General features: G+C 43.8%; 1 protein-coding gene across 1 annotated transcript in view; it reads right to left on the bottom strand.

The window, feature by feature from the left end:
- Positions 1-6,514: 6,514 nt before the first annotated feature.
- The window catches only part of SLC7A14 (solute carrier family 7 member 14), a 57,748-nt gene continuing 48,239 nt past the window's right edge, over positions 6,515-16,023 (bottom strand). The window contains exons 5-8 of the mRNA XM_081190180.1: positions 15,746-15,892; positions 13,477-13,685; positions 11,318-12,195; positions 6,515-9,217 (exon numbers count right to left, since the gene is read on the bottom strand). Coding sequence (XP_081046306.1) covers positions 8,898-9,217; positions 11,318-12,195; positions 13,477-13,685; positions 15,746-15,892 — 1,554 coding nt within the window. The 3' untranslated portion in view covers positions 6,515-8,897. The remainder of the gene's footprint in view (positions 9,218-11,317; positions 12,196-13,476; positions 13,686-15,745; positions 15,893-16,023) is intronic.

Here is a 16,023-nt window from a genome sequence, read left to right as displayed (position 1 = left end):
TTCAGCTGTGGATACTCTGGAGAAGGAAGACATTCCACGGAGTTTGTTGGCCTCGGAGAAGATGAAATACAAAGGGGGACATTGTTATCAGCTGTGAGGTCAGCTACTGCCGGTGAAAGAGCATGGAGTCAAATTTGCATCGAACGTAATGTGTGACTTTAAATCTTGCAAGCTGCCGCACCAGCAGAAGCAGAACCAGTTCGAATGATGGGTTCTTTTCAGCATAAAAGGCACGCCACGATCTTAATTATGCCGTTGCTTCGTGGTTCTTATTTCTTTGTGACGAGATGTGCCCACCAAAGGGTAGGAAATTACATTTGCAATCTGCAACATGGCCTAGCTTGCCATGTGGAGCTCAAAGTTTTGAGAAGGCAGAAAGACTGAGAAGATTGACTCAGTTCACATTCACAGCATACATTTAAAGTGCTATGATACCACTTTAAGCAGTCATGGTTTCCCCCAAAGAATTCTGGGAGCTGTAGTTTGTTAAGGGTGATGGGATTTGTTAGAAAACCCTCCTCCCAGAGCTACAGCTGCCAGAATGGTTTAATCCCTCTTTCTGGGGTTTATGGAAATTCCTTACCACAGATGTGTCACTGGGCACCTTCACTGTACAGCTTTCATCATATGTTGAAGAATAATAAAACCATAGAATTGTAGAGTTGGAAGAGACCATGAGGGCCATCAGGTCCACCCACATGCAATGCATGAATCTTTTGCCCAACATAGGGCTTGAACCCACAACCTTGAGTCTCACCCTGTACCTACTGAGCTATGTTTCTGTGCACACCTCTTTGCCCTGGCGTGTGACACCTAAGGCCCCTGAGTTTTTTGAGACCCACCCTATTCCTCCTTCTCACCTTCGTTGGATGTGTTAAAGCAGTGGCTGGATGGTTATCTGTCATGTATGATGTAGCTGAGATCCCTGCATCCTTCCAACTCTGCAGTTCTCTGATTCCTGTGACCAATATAAGCCACCTTCTATTTTCTAAATTGTGAATGCAGAATTTTATGTTGTTGTAACCCACTTTTGGACCTGCTGGTGAAGGGATAATGATGAATAGCAATCAAAGTTCTCCAGTTGCCAGCCCTTCTGTAGCCGAGACAGCAGCAGGCACAAGAGGGGAGGTTTCAACAGGCTTGGGAGAACCCTGCGGGTGTGTGGAAGTAGAAAATATATTTGGGAGGGAAGCTCCCGGAACTGCCTAAGTTAAGGGAAGCTTGAACATGCCCATTGGACACAGAATGTCATCTGACTATTGGAGGGAGAATGTGAATACAGTGGTACCTCAGGTTAAGTACTTAATTCCTTCCGGAGGTCCGTACTTAACCTGAAACTGTTCTTAACCTGAAGCACCACTTTAGCTAATGGGGCCTCCTGCTTGGTACATGACCCCAGTCAAGCTAGCAAAAATCTACCATTTGCCTGATAATAAGTGTTGGAAATGTAAAGAAACTGAAGGTACTTTTTATCACCTTTGGTGGACGTGCCCGAAGATTAAGGCTTTCTGGGAAATGATATATAATGAAATGAAAAAGGTACTTAAATGTACCTTCCCTAAGAAACCAGAGGCCTTTCTCTTGGGCATCGTCGGCCAATTGGTGCCAAAGAAAGACAGAACTTTTTTTATGTACGCTACAACAGCAGCAAGAATACTCATCGCAAAGTATTGGAAGACACAAGATCTACCCACTCTGGAAGAATGGCAGATGAAGGTGATAGACTACATAGGATTGGCTGAAATGACCAGCAGAATCCGTGACCAGAAGAAAGAGACGGCGGATGAAGACTGGAAGAAATTTAAAATTTATCTTAAGAAATATTGTAAAATTAATGAATGCTAAAATGTTGAGGTTTTAGAAAAAGGGGATTACAGCTGTAAAAGATTAAATAAAAGAAAAGAATAAGGGAAAATTCGATAAAACCAAGGGTAGGATTTGCTGAAACAAATTTGGAAATTGGGATGCAGAAAGGGGAGGTATGGGGAAGTTGGTGAAGTAAGGTTTAAGAAATAAGGATTCAAAATTATACATGTTTGTTTATGTGTCAGTTTGTTTGTATTGTGTAATGTTTGTGTTTATAAAAACTGTGAAAAACCAATAATTTTTTTTAAAAAAAATAATGGGGCCTCCTGCTGCTGCTGCGCCGCCGGAGCCCGATTTCTGTTCTCATCCTGAAGCAAAGTTCTTAAGCTGAAGCACTATTTCTGGGTTAGCGGAGTCTGTAACCTGAAGCGTATGTAACCTGAGGTACCACTGTATATGGGAAATGGTTGGAGGGGCAAGGAATGGAATGAAGTGATCCTGGAAAAAGGGCATAGCTGAACAGGAACACAGCAGCATTTTGTTGTAGGTTCTGTTTTTCAAACCATTCCCAAAGATCCTTTGAACTTCGTCAGTTAAACTATTAAAAATTTGATACCAGCTTAATGTAGGCGGAGAGAGAGAAAGAGAGAATAAAAAGTAGACAGAGGATGACAGGAATGCCCCTAAAACTCAGTCAGCAGTCATTTCCCCCCATGTTTTATTGTGTAAATGAACAACTACCCACCCCCCACAACAATGCAAATAAATTCCAAAATCAGCCCATTTCAACTGTTCCTCTACAAAGGATTCCCTCCCACCCAAGCTCTTAAGGCAAAATTTGTTTACATTTAATTCATTTTAGCATTGAAAAATATCAGACCTTCAGATACTGGCAAGTTAAACATATATTTGTATATATCAGCATAGAGGCTGTGGGATTTCTTCCCGCCTCCCCTCTTTTTTTTGGTTTAATATTTCATTTAAAAGGTATGGACAGTTCAGCTGACATGTTTTTTCTCTCTGGCTTTCTTTATAAACCCCTGTTTTTTATTTTTGTAAATATAAAGGCACACAATGAAGCTTTATGCATCTATTAAAATATACACATTTGGTAAATTTAGATTTCTTTTCCATGTGTCAGTAAGTCAACATATTTATATTTATATATATTATATAATAGTCAACAACACAATCAGTCTCAAAATAAAGGTCACTCCATTAAGATATCTGCATAAACTTTCGTCATGACACACCACAAAAGCCCATTGCATAGTGCACCAATGGGGTTCAGGAACCACAAAAAAATAAATAAGTCAGAGAACAAACATGTTGTTTCCCTTTTAAACAAATACATCAATTTCATACCAGAACTGTAGAGAATTGTTACAGCAGGAAATGCTACCTGCAAAAAATAACAATAAAACACAGTTGCAACTTGGACAATCTAGAAACCAAATGAAATGAAAGCAAGAAAGATTTGAATGTCGAACACAAATGCCATTGTTACATCTACACACACACACACACAGTGACAGTCTTTTGCAGCAACAAAGCTTGAGTGCAGGGCCTTGTAATAACATAATTGTAGTGGCCCCCTCTTCCAGTCCACTTGTACCCTTTGCAGATACAAGGGCTTCACAAGCTCTCAAGGGCCTTCCATTTGCTTTCATAGAGGGAACAGCTTGGAATGTGCAAAAGGTTGCATGCGTCGAGTTACTGTTCATTTCTTGGGATGTGTGGAGCCCTGTCCATCTGGGTTGTGGAAGCTGTGGGCCTCCAGATGCTGTTTCAACTACAACTCCCATCATCCCTGACTGGTTGCCCCATAGAGGCAGGGGCTGCTGGGAGTTGTAGGCAAACAACATCTGGGAGCGCCAAAGTTTCCCATCACTAGTTAAAACTCCTGAGGGCCATTCAGCTCTCATGGGCCTGTTTGCACACAGGCCGATGCACTGCTTGATTTCTCGTCACTTAGCAGCTGAACATGTGAAATGGCTCCATCGCAAAGCATGATTTGAGACTGAGCTGAGGTGGAATTTCCACCCGTGCTGTTTGGCCAGTGATAGCTGATGCTGTGAGTTAACTGAGGTACGTATCAACAGTACACTTTCACGATTTTCTTCCAGAAAGAGCGGGATAGGTGCATCAAGATGTAGCTATGTTAGTTTCACCCAAAACCTTGGCCTTGTTGTTGTGTCTTTAATAGCTGCAAACGGGGCTCCACCCCCCAGCCGGAACTCAAACTCAGTTCTGGCACCTCTCAGGTGGGCACCCTTGCCATTATAAGAGAACACTCAAATTGGCTTCTATCTGTACAATGATGTCACAACAAGCTGCATTCTAATATCTCCAAATGTTTTTTTCATTCTCTTGAAAACACTGCATTCCAACCCTCACCTCTGTCCCACCCCACCCCCCACCCCAAACCAATCTCCTATTTTATCATGCAGGAAAAATGCCCACTGTGTACATGCTGTGGTTGGTTGGGAGACTTACGGTCCTTCATATCTACCTGGTCAGCACCTCCCATCCCACCTGGGTGTCTTTGGGTCAGTTGCTGCCTCTCAGCCTAACCTGCCTCTCAGGGTTGTTGTGAGGATAAAACAAAGAGAGGGGAAAGTGTGTATGCCACACCTGGGCTAGAAATGCAATCAATAAATGAATGATTCCCTGACCAGTGGCCATGCTGTTTGAATTTTAAGAAGCTTTAGGTATGTTAAATGTACATGCACAATTAACATCACATCTGGAGGCTCTGCACCCCAACAGAAAAATCGGCACTCAGATATTGTGCTATGGCGGGAATCCAATCTGAATTTGTGCCCTCCTGGTACAAGAAAGATCAGAGAGCTGAATTTTAGAAATGTTGTGTATCATTGTGATTATACAAAAGAATAAAAAAACCAGGTATTGAACTGCGTATGTTTCTCTCTTCTGAAATAAAAAACATTCGCGTTATTAACATGAACAGGGTTTGTGTTGAAGCAGAACTGGAGTGCCCTTGACTGCAATATAGGCTTTCTTGCGCCATTAAGGGGGCGAGTCCTTCTCTTCAGTATTCCCACTATAGCAGCCTGATCATTATAACTGTTACTGAGCAGGAGTGTGAAAAACACACCAAAACACACCTGAACCAGGTGAGCTAAATTTCATCTCCATTCTGACATTTGGTTTGGCTTGTTGTGAGTTCCATGATCCCTACAACGTAATCCCTCATGTGTATGTTGTGGGTTAACTTTGATTTCCTGGTATATGAAGGCACTCACCTAGATTATGATATAAACATTACAAACAACAAGAGCCCTGCACTGCTTTCCTCCCCGCCCCCCTTTTAAAGGAAAAATGTTGCCATTGCATCATGATTTCGCAAGAAGTGACATAAAATGGGTAAAGAATTTATGTATTTATTTCTACATTTAGAACCTGCTTTCAGGGTGTCTGAGAATTTTGCTTCCTTTCGTTCTATGAAAGGGTGAGGAACCTGTGGTCTCGTGGAAGGTATTTGACTCCAACTCCCATCAGCCCCAGCTGGCATGGCCAATGGAAACTGGAGTCCAACAACATCTTGAGGACTACAGGTTCTTCATCACTCCTCCAAGGTTTCATTCTCTGAGCTAAAAGAGTGGGATCCTTTGGGAATGGACAACAGCTCAGTAGTAGGCTGCTGCAAGCAGGGAAAAGCTTGGCAGAAGAATACAGTAAATGGCACAAATCCCAAAGCCCTTCCTTATTCTTTAGGAAATGTTTATTTTGAGAATTCTTTCTCGTGGTTTTTGCTTTATATGAGCCTCAGCCAAGGGCCACCACCTCTCCTCTTCTTGACCCCGTGGCCACCACTGAGCACTCCATGTGACTCCAGACCATTTTAGAATCCTACCTATGCAGTATTTGTACAGAACTCTGTGCACACTTGGCTGCGAGTGCTGTTATAAATAAATATATTATGGTTGTTTACGGAGAGGGGCAGTGCTGTTTGTACTAGGGATTGAATCCAAGAAGTTCTCTATTTTTGTACCTTGCAATATTATTAAGCTTTCCTTTAGAAAAGGGATTGAAAGACCCTGAGTTTCGTCCTGGAGGTATGTAGTCAGCATTTAAAGTTGCCAAAGGATATTTGACTGGCTTGGAGTTTTTATTTCTTCGGGCAGGTGTGGGTAGCCAGTTGTTGCTGGATTTCAGCATAGGCGCTTATTCTGTCGGCTTTAGTTGTTGTTTGTTTTGTGGCAATCACCTCAAGACTCATGTTGAAATCAATTCCTAAATTAGATAAATAACAGAGTAAGCGGGACCCATTATCCCTGGCAATTGCCCAATGGGAACCAGAGTCCAACAACATCTGGAGGACCACAGGTTCCTCACCCTGTGGTTAAGATGACCATGATGGTCCAAACGACAACAATGAACAAGGCTCCTCACCCCTGTCTTAGGGGATATGGGTAATAACAGTGACAAGCAAGCAAATGGACAAATAGTTCCATACAGGTGTATCCCATGAGCTCAATCTCAAATGGCCAGATGAAAAAGTAAAGAAGGGCCAGTGAATATCTGATAAGCTGTGGATGTTTGATGGATCCCAGTTCCAGTGACTTCATTGCACATAGGCTGCAGAGCTTGCTATATCAAGCAGAGGTCTACAGGACTGCATAAAAGGAAACACGAAGTTCTTGTTTGCTGTGTAGGATGTGACATCCGAAGCCACAGTGCAAGATTGTTTGGAAATAAGACCTGTTGTATTAATGGGTCTCACTCACCATATGAATTAAGGAAACTCACAAATGGAGAAAAACTTATTAACTCATGGGAACTTAGAAGGACCGCTGCAATGTTTTTTATGCCATGTTAAAGGAGGCACAAATTCATGGTTTACTGCGACAGGAATCAGGGAATCTGTATCTCTGAAAGGAAATGGAAATGGAAATATTTGTCACTCAATAAAGTTAGTGAAGAAGATGCAACACCAACGTAAACGCCATTGGTACTTAACTCAAGCTCAATATTCTCAACAGCTAGATTTAAGTGTAGGAAATACAACGAGTTTCCTTTATATGTGGCAGGAATGTCAACATGTCAAAAGTTATTGGAGACATTTTTGGGGCGTAATATTGCAAACTGGGGCTTAAACCCTTCATTGGTCCTTTTCAATGTAACTCGACTTGGTATTCCTGAGATCTAAAAATCATTGATTGATGCTAAAATGATATAGGCTTGATATTGGAAAAAATGCCCAGTCTCCCTCCATTTGGGAATTGGTGTTAAAATGTTTGGACCTAGCTATAATGGAAAAAATGATGGAAGGTATCAAAGATTTGGGACAAAACAGATCATCAATATAGCAGACAAGTAGTTAAGTTGTATTGTTTATTGGAATAATAACTGTGGACATAATAAATGGGACAAAAGTCTGTTTTTGTTGTAGTATCAAATAATGTAATGTTTAAATTTTAATTTATCACAATAGATTTATTTATTTATTTGGGTTTTAAAGGTAAGTGAGAATTGGACTGTTGCCTCATTGGGAACTGATGCTGCCTTGGGAACCTGTGGTTGGTACTGCACATAAAGCAGGAATCAGCTTTTAGTGTATCAAATATGAAAAGTTGGGAGCTCCAAGGCAACCATTCTACAATATTCAAAGTTAGATACTGAGTGGAGTGGAGTGGAGTGGAGTGATCTTACATGAGTATTGATTTGTTTGTACCATGGTTATAGATGACCTAAATCCAAGAAGTTCTGATATTGGTCTGAGCTGTGTTTCAGTCCATCTGAAGTAGCCCATGGATATAACATTAGGATTTTAGTCACATTCTAGGTTTAGCCTCCCATCTATTCCTAATGCAGATGTTTGAAATTAGTGTTGAACTACATGTTCAGCAGAATCACATGGTACCATTCTTGCTTGTGCCACATGATTCTGCTAGTCATGAATATTAGCTTTTAGGGTCATGGTACTGAAATCTGTCACTGTACGGGTCCTGCTTGCTAAATTATTCCGGTTCAGATAAACCAAATCACAGAAATCTGACAACCAAAGTCTCCATTCTTACTTACTAGATAAAATGGCTAAATGGATCAAACAAAATATCCAAAAAGAACTCACCAAGATGCAAATTCCAACTGGTCAATATATTAAATTGTGGTTGAGTCATGTTGTGTCATACCATAGTTCACCAGGAAACAATTGAGACAAAACGAATGGAGAAGGTGACGTGGGAAGTGAAGCACAAGTGTGCCAAAGTGCAAGAATATTTTGCTAAGTGAAAAGGTGAAGTAGTTTTATATAGGTGAAAATGGGGGTGCTGGTCTGCACAGCCTGATCACTGGAGCTCTTTTTATCTCTGGAAAACTATGGCTCCTGCCTGAATAAACCTACCCATCTAGTCAATGTTTGCATTCACAAAATGAAAAACTGACTTGCTCTTTGCCAAATAACTTAACGGTCCTTAGTATGACTGCAACTGAGTATTTTCTTTGGCAGGGATGGGGAACCTGTGGCCCTTCAGATATTGTAGGACTCAGCTTCCTTCTCAACCCCAGTCCACATGGCCAACGGTCATGGATAATGGAATTCCAACAACATCCAGAGGGTAACATGTTTCCCATCCTTCTCCACCGGAAAGCAAAGAGATCATAGACATGTCCCCTGCCAAGGGAATCTTACTGCATTTCCTTATCAGATACCCACTTCATTGAGTGTGGGTTCCATTGAAACCATACTATCACTGCAGCAGGAAGTGTCTTATGCAATGGGTTTCGTAGGCCCAGAAAAAAACTCAACAGGCTCAACTAGCCTATCGGAAGCAACATTCAGTGAAAGAGGGCTGTGAATGGTGGTGGTGAGATCAGAAACATGATGTTTTCCTTGATGTGATCTTCTGTTGATTCAGGATGAGCACTTGACAGAACCATCCTGAAGAACAGAAAGGTGTCTGAGTGAGTGAGTGAGTGAGTGAGTGAGTGAGTGATATGACTTCTGGAAACAGAAACTTTACGGGAAAAGATGGGTTTGAAATGAGAGCCGAAAGAAGCCACTGAATTTTAGCCCAAGGTTTAGCTTGGTGACAAAGAGTGGAACTGTCGTGTTCCCATTTCATCTACTCGGGCGAGTAGTCTAACTCGTCATTTGAAATCAGTGCATCCGAGTTCTGTTTGTGTTTGCCTTTGCTCTTTGATTTGCTACTTGTCCGACTGTTTTCCTTTGCTTCTGACATATGCTGGTAAGAGAAACCTTTGTCGTCGGCAGGATCCCAGTCCTGGTAGTTGTCGTTCTCGGTGTAGGCCAAGCCATCGTCGACGGAGAAGGGGTCGACATCAACATCGTAGCGCTGGTATGTGCTCTGATGCAGCGCCTCTTCCCGAGCGGTGATCTCCAGTGTGCTGTTCCATATGCCATAGCCAAAATAAATCAGCAACCCTGCAGGAGAGGGGAGAGTTTGGCTGGTAAAAATATTGTACTGTAGTCTGAATTAGGGTTGCCTTGTAGGCAATCCAACATGAAACGGTTCCAAGCCCTAATGAATCTATAAACACTGCTGCAGAAGTCGAGTGGTTTATTATCTATAATTCCCCATATGGGCTATATACTCTGTGGGATAGTTCCAAAACTATCTTGATTGTGCCATTCCTTCTCCTTTTGCTGAGCTCTTTTTCTGAAAATACATTTTATTTACTAGATTTTTCAGTTGCAAAGCCAAACCCCCAGGGCAGAAAAGGAAACATGTAAAATAATTACACAACCTGCTGTGCTATATTTTTGTTTTTCACCTGTAGGTTTTCATTGGCACAATATCGAAGCAGGATTTAGTAACAAAACAAACCACATTGCTAATTTTTTTTAAAATGAAGAAAAGGAGGATAAACACAAAGGAAAAGATCTCTTGATTATGTTCTTCTGTGGCCTTTGCTTCCTCTCATTTCAATGGCAGACTAGCAGAGGCTGAGAGGGAGGAAAACAAGTTGAGGATAAGGAGCAGGGCAAGAGATGAGAGTCACATGCAAATATAGGAGTTGTATCCCATGTTGTGCCTCATGTTGATAGAAAGGGAACTTCTTTCCAGGCGTGGAAAGGGAAGAGAGGCGTTTCCTCCATTTCCCCTTTCCCTCTGCAGTCTCCTATGCCACCTTCTTCACAGTTCCAAAGGGTCCCCCAGTCCTTTGGAGAAGGTTTTGGGGGGCATGTGGGTAAGGGGGATGCAGAGGAAGTGGGAAATGACAAATCATATCCCTCCATATTCAACTGGTGGAAGGCTCTGCTGTATCAAAGATTCTTCTGTTGAACAACAGAGGTTGCCAACGTGGCATTTGCTGGACTACAACTCCCATCATCCTTGACCATTGGCTGATGGGACTGGGGCTGATGGAAGTTGCAGTCCAACAACATCTAGATGGCACCTCACTGACTATCGATATGTTAGCATGAGAAACTCCACAAGGGAAGGGTTTAAGAGCTACTGAATTTCTTTTTATGTAGTTATTCTATTCTGCTGTGAAATGGGACTCCCAGCAGTGACCTATCCAAATGAAGATTTAGTTAGGTGTAGTCACAGATGCTTCGAGCCATTCACTGGGTCCATGCTGATATTATACAGTAGTGCCTTGTGCTGTCATGCCATAACTCACCAATCAATACTTCATAGGTAGAACTTTTGTAAAGCCAAATGGGGAATGCTTCTTTTAAGACAGGGGTGGGAAACCTGTGACCCCCTAGAAGTTGGTGGACTCCATCTCTCATCCACTGCAACCACCACAGTCTGTGGTCAGGGGTGATGAGAGCTGATGTCCAGCAACATCTGGAGGGCCACCATTTCCCCACATCTGCTCTAAGAAGAGGTTTCCATTCTCCAAACCAATGAAGGTTGGTTGAAATTGAGCACTCTGACATACTCTGGGTGGTCTCTTCAGTGGAATTATCCCATATTGCCAGGGATTGGCTGGATGACAAGGAGTAGTAGGAGGTGCCAGCCAGGGGACCTCTGGGGGAAATTGCAGAGGAGGAAGGTTCAGAGCCTGAGAATTGGTGGTGGTCAGAGGGAGAAGATTGGGGGGAGCTGTTGCATGCTAAAGGGACAACAGGGTTTTATGAGCTGGAGGAACCTGTGACAGGGAGCAGTTCAGACTCTGAGGCTGAAGCAGAGGTCAAGAGACTGCTGAAGAATCCAGGGAGTCTCCATCTCCTGCTCTGGCAAGCTCCGCTCCCCATCCCTGTCTCCAAGAATGAGAAGGATAATGAGAAGAGTGGAACAGAGGTCAAAGGTGGGCAGACACAGTTTGAGACTGCTTGGGAAACATCCAGGAGAGGAGGAGTCTTAGAAGGAGTGGAAGGCAGGGACCTTCAGTCCTGGCAACTGCTCTATAGGGGAAAGACCTACTGGGAATTGTTGTTGAGTTGTAAGCCATTTCCTTGAATAAAGTGTTAACTTGACTGACAACTGTCTCTGCTTCTTTGTGCTGACCTGCATCTCACCCTGACACATGCACTGTCCCCAAACCTTCACACCCCACGTTTAGAACCTACCCACAAAACACCAGACAGCAAACCGGATCCAGGTGATCCTTGAAAGTTTCAGCATGAGATAGATGTTCACAAGCATAGCGAAGGCTGGGACAAAAGGCAGGCAAGGAGCCATATAAGGGAGCTTTTTGGGGTTTTCTGGCTGCTGAAGAATGACGAACACCAACACAATGATCAGCAGGACCATCAGGACCACCAGAAGAATTGCCCACCAACTTTGGTCATAGAGGTAGTCCACCCCAAAAATGATGAAAGAGCAGAAGATGAACATTAGGACAAACAGCAAGAGCACACAAGTGGTGACAGTCTGGCCAGTAGCCGCAGTGGGTCGATCCATTTTCCCGGGAAGTCCCAGGTGAATCCTCATCGTGTAGTATCGTGGTCCTATGAGTTTCTTTAGCTTGATGAGGTAGATGTTCTCAGACTCATCTGCCTCTATTCCAGAAGTCATGTCGACCGTGCCATAGTTGGGGTGGTTGACGTTGTAAGCGGATTTGTCCGATTTCCCAATGAGCATCTCGTTGTCGCCCAAGGAAGGCAGGTTCTTAGCACCACAAGTGTTGGTGGGCGGGCCTGCAAACTCCTCCCCTTCGCTGACCGGAGAGCAGACTTCCTTCTCGCAGTCTGCTATGATCCCTTCCTTCTTCTTAGTGTGCTCTTCAGAAAGGAACTTGACGAAGCCGTCAATGTCGCTTTCTGGTTGGTACCGAAGAAGCAGGACACACACGGAGACCAAAGTGTAGGCGAGCAACGTGCCGATGGACATCATCTCTATTAGGTCCCTCAGGCTTACCAGCAAGGAGAGCAGGGCTGCGAGAAACCCCGAGACAATGCAGGCGACTACGGGAGTCTCCGTGTAAGAACTTACATGGGACAAGAACCTAGACGTGAAAGAGTTAAAATTAGCATAAACACCATAAACTCCCTATTATTGACTTTTAGGACAGAGGAAGAGAACCTGTGGCCCACCATATGTTTGTTTCTTTATTTTATTTTATTTTATTTATTCCATAAAATTTACACACTGCTTGATGGTAATAAGAAACTTCAAGGAAGGTTTACGAAAAGATAAAACAAGAAAATCAAGAAAAATCTACAACCCTACTTCAAAACATGCAAAAGTTAAAATACTAAAGCAGATGAAAATCACCTCAACTTTCTAAGCTTGTCTAAACACTGCCAAAAAGGAGATGCCAAAAAGAGTACAGTGAAGGCTCAATTTCAATAGGAAGGGAGTATCTCACAAATACGGGGATCTGTAGTAGTAGCACAAATTCTGCCGATCAAAGCGGTTGAGTGGGCACATGTAATGTAAGGTGATCTCATAGGTACACTGGTCCCAAGTTGTTAAGGGCTTTATATGCCATCTTGGCTGTGAGTCCTGGAAGACCTGCCCCCTTCCTTGCTGGCCTTTTCCTACCTGCCTTGGGAGGGTGGGGCCCGGACTGACTCCAACTACAAAAGCTGAGGCTGCTGAACAGATTCTTGGGCTGGGGTATTGCTTCGGGGTTGTTGTTGTTTATTTTTTTGACTGCAGTTATTGATGTTATTGTTATTATTTTCATCTTCATTTTTAGATCTTATAACAATTTATGTGGAAATTGTTCCGTTATGGTTGTTTACTTTTTGGTGTGTTGTATTTCTGCTTGTAATTATGTAAATCTTTTCATGTCCTAAGCCACCTTGAGCATGGTTTTAACTATGGAAAGGCAGCATACACATTAAATGAGGATGATATGCTATTAGTAACACCTTGAACTCAGCTGGGTAGCAAACTGGTAACCAGTGCAGATCTCTGAGGCCAGGTGTTGTATGCTGACAAGGCCTCACTCCTGTCAGCAATCGTGTTGTAGCATTCTGCACTAACTGCAGCTTCTGGACCAAATGCGAGGGGTGTGCCATACAGAGTGCGTGTAGGTAGACTAAAATCCCCATCATTATTTACTGTCCATGCTGACTAGCTGATGGGAGTCTGAACCACCTGGTATAACAGAGGCAGCCACTGTGCTGCCTTCAAGCTGCTGTTGGAGTCCTACCACCCCTGACTATTGGCCATGCTGGCTGGAGGATTGATGGCTAATGGAGCCCAACAACTTCTGGCTAGCCCTGGCAAGGTCTTCCAAGGCCCCTTCTCCAACTGCCTCTGATGACATGGGACTTACCTGAAGAGAAGCCCATCGCCAGCCATAGCATAAATGATCCGAGGCATAGGGAAGAGGGAGCCCAGCAAGCTCACCGTCAACCCAGCCACAGACCCGATGGCAACAATGAACTTGGCAGTGTAGAATCGGTGGGCTGCAAACATCTCCATCAGGGGCGATTCGGTATCAATGTCGGTGTATGGCACCATCAGAGTCAAGATTATGCTCACCTGTTGAGTGGGAAGAGTGAAGGTGATGTACGGTTAGAAGTGGCACGGGGTTTATTTATTTGTTTGTTTTGGGTGCCCCATTGTAGTTCTCTGGGCAACTCACTCCTTTTGTTTCCTACCACCCTTCACCAATTGATCCCCGGCCAGTTTAAAAATCCAATCATAAAAATAGAATAGATAAAACAGTAATATAATCACACACACACACACACACACACACACACACACACACACACACACCCCAGCAGTACAGGAGAGAGAAGCAGCATCCTATTTTTCTGGACATTATGAAAAGAAAACCAAAACCCGAAGCAATCGTACATTCCGTTCGCAAATGCGGAGCTCCAGCTTCATTTGATTGAAAGAAGCTGCTAAGATCTCATGGAATGTTTATGAATATTCCATTAGTCCAGAAGTTTGTAAAAGGGATAGAGGGAGCTCTTATGGCAGGGTTGCAGAGGAGCCAGGAAGCAGCACTATGACAACAGTAGTTAACTGTTAGGCTGAGTGTGTGGCTGGCATGCGTGGGAGTGCTATGTGATCCGGGGGTGTGAGTAGTATGCACATTGTGCATAAATTGTGTGTGTGTAAGAGTGAGAGAGAATGTGAATGAAGAATGGGCACAGAAAAGATGACTGACCGCAACCCCATCAGCAGGTTTCGCCCAATACATTTTGTTGCTGGAGATGAATCATAGAATCATAGAATCATAGAGTTGGAATAGACCACAAGGGCCATCGAGTCCAACCCCCTGCCAAGCAGGAAACACCATCAGAGCACTCCTGACATATGGTTGTCAAGCCTCTTCTTAAAGACCTCCAAAGAAGGAGACTCCACCACACTCCTTGGCAGCAAATTCCACTGTCGAACAGCTCTTACTGTCAGGAAGTTCTTCCTAATGTTTAGGTGGAATCTTCTTTCTTGTAGTTTGGATCCATTGCTCCGTGTCTGCTTCTCTGGAGCAGCAGAAAACAACCTTTCTCCCTCCTCTATATGACATCCTTTTATATATTTGAACATGGCTATCATATCACACCTTAACCTCCTCTTCTCCAGGCTAAACATGCCCAGCTCCCTTAGCCGTTCCTCATAAGGCATCATTTCCAGGCCTTTGACCATTTTGGTTGCCCTCCTCTGGACACGTTCCAGTTTGTCAGTGTCCTTCTTGAACTGTGGTGCCCAGAACTGGACACAGTACTCCAGGTGAGGTCTGACCAGTGCAGAATACAGTGGCACTATTACTTCCCTTGATCTAGATGCTATACTCCTATTGATGCAGCCCAGAATTGCATTAGCTTTTTTAGCTGCCGCGTCACACTGTTGGCTCATGTCAAGTTTGTGGTCAACCAAGACTCCTAGATCCTTTTCACATGTACTGCTCTCAAGCCAGGTGTCCCCCATCTTGTATTTGTGCCCCTCATTTTTTTTGCCCAAGTGCAATACTTTACATTTCTCCCTGTTAAAGTTCATCTTGTTTGAGATGAAGGAAAAGATGCCCCCACCAACTGTATTCCATGTACCAGATCGGCAGGTGAATTTTACCTTGACTCTGGCAATGGGGCAGCATCATCCACTGCACCTGAGGGCCACGGGAGTGTGTGTGTACAGGGCAGACCGTGTGGCCCAGATAGCTCTGTCCTCTAGCATCTACTGGCGGAGGCAGCTGCCTCGCTCTCCCTAATGGTACGACCAATTCTGCAGTCCACATGGACAAGCAGCCATGAGCCTGGATCAGAAACTTGTCTTCCTATACACATAAAAATGAAAGGTTGTCTTCACACCAAGGTTCGTGCAGCCACCAATAGGCGGCCATGCCAAGCCCAGCGTGACAATGATGCTGGGCAAATGAGCAAGCAAGCAGAGCAGGTGGCCCATGTGATCTGTTGAATGGAGGAGGGGGAGGCGTGGTTTGTCAAGGTTTCCCCCCCCCCCTTTTAAGCTCAAACAAACACTTTTGTATTGCCACATAGTTCAGACATTCCTCAGCTTGCACCTTACATTCTCAGCCACCACGTTACACCTTCCTGCAAAACGCAGAATCGTACAGAGCGCTTACTTACAGACACATATGCGGTCAGGCATGTGACAAGTGAAGCAGTGATGGCATAAGGGATGGAAGTGTTGGGACTCTTTGCTTCTTCTCCAGTGGTGGCAATGATGTCAAATCCAATGAAGGCGTAGAAGCAGGTGGCTGCACCTTGTAGCACCTGCATGACCAATAGACTCACGTTAGACTGATCGAGGCTTCCAAGTCATATCCATTTATCTGGAACTAACAATGCCTTCTTACATTCCTAATGACAACCTGCAGTTGTCCCATCCTCTTTTGCATGTGACC

The sequence above is a fragment of the Podarcis bocagei genome (genome assembly GCF_964188305.1).
Source record: "Podarcis bocagei genome assembly, chromosome: 4".
Taxonomy (NCBI): domain Eukaryota; kingdom Metazoa; phylum Chordata; class Lepidosauria; order Squamata; family Lacertidae; genus Podarcis; species Podarcis bocagei.
The sequence above is the reverse complement of the archived record's forward strand: the minus strand, read 5'-3'. Positions and strand labels throughout refer to the sequence as shown.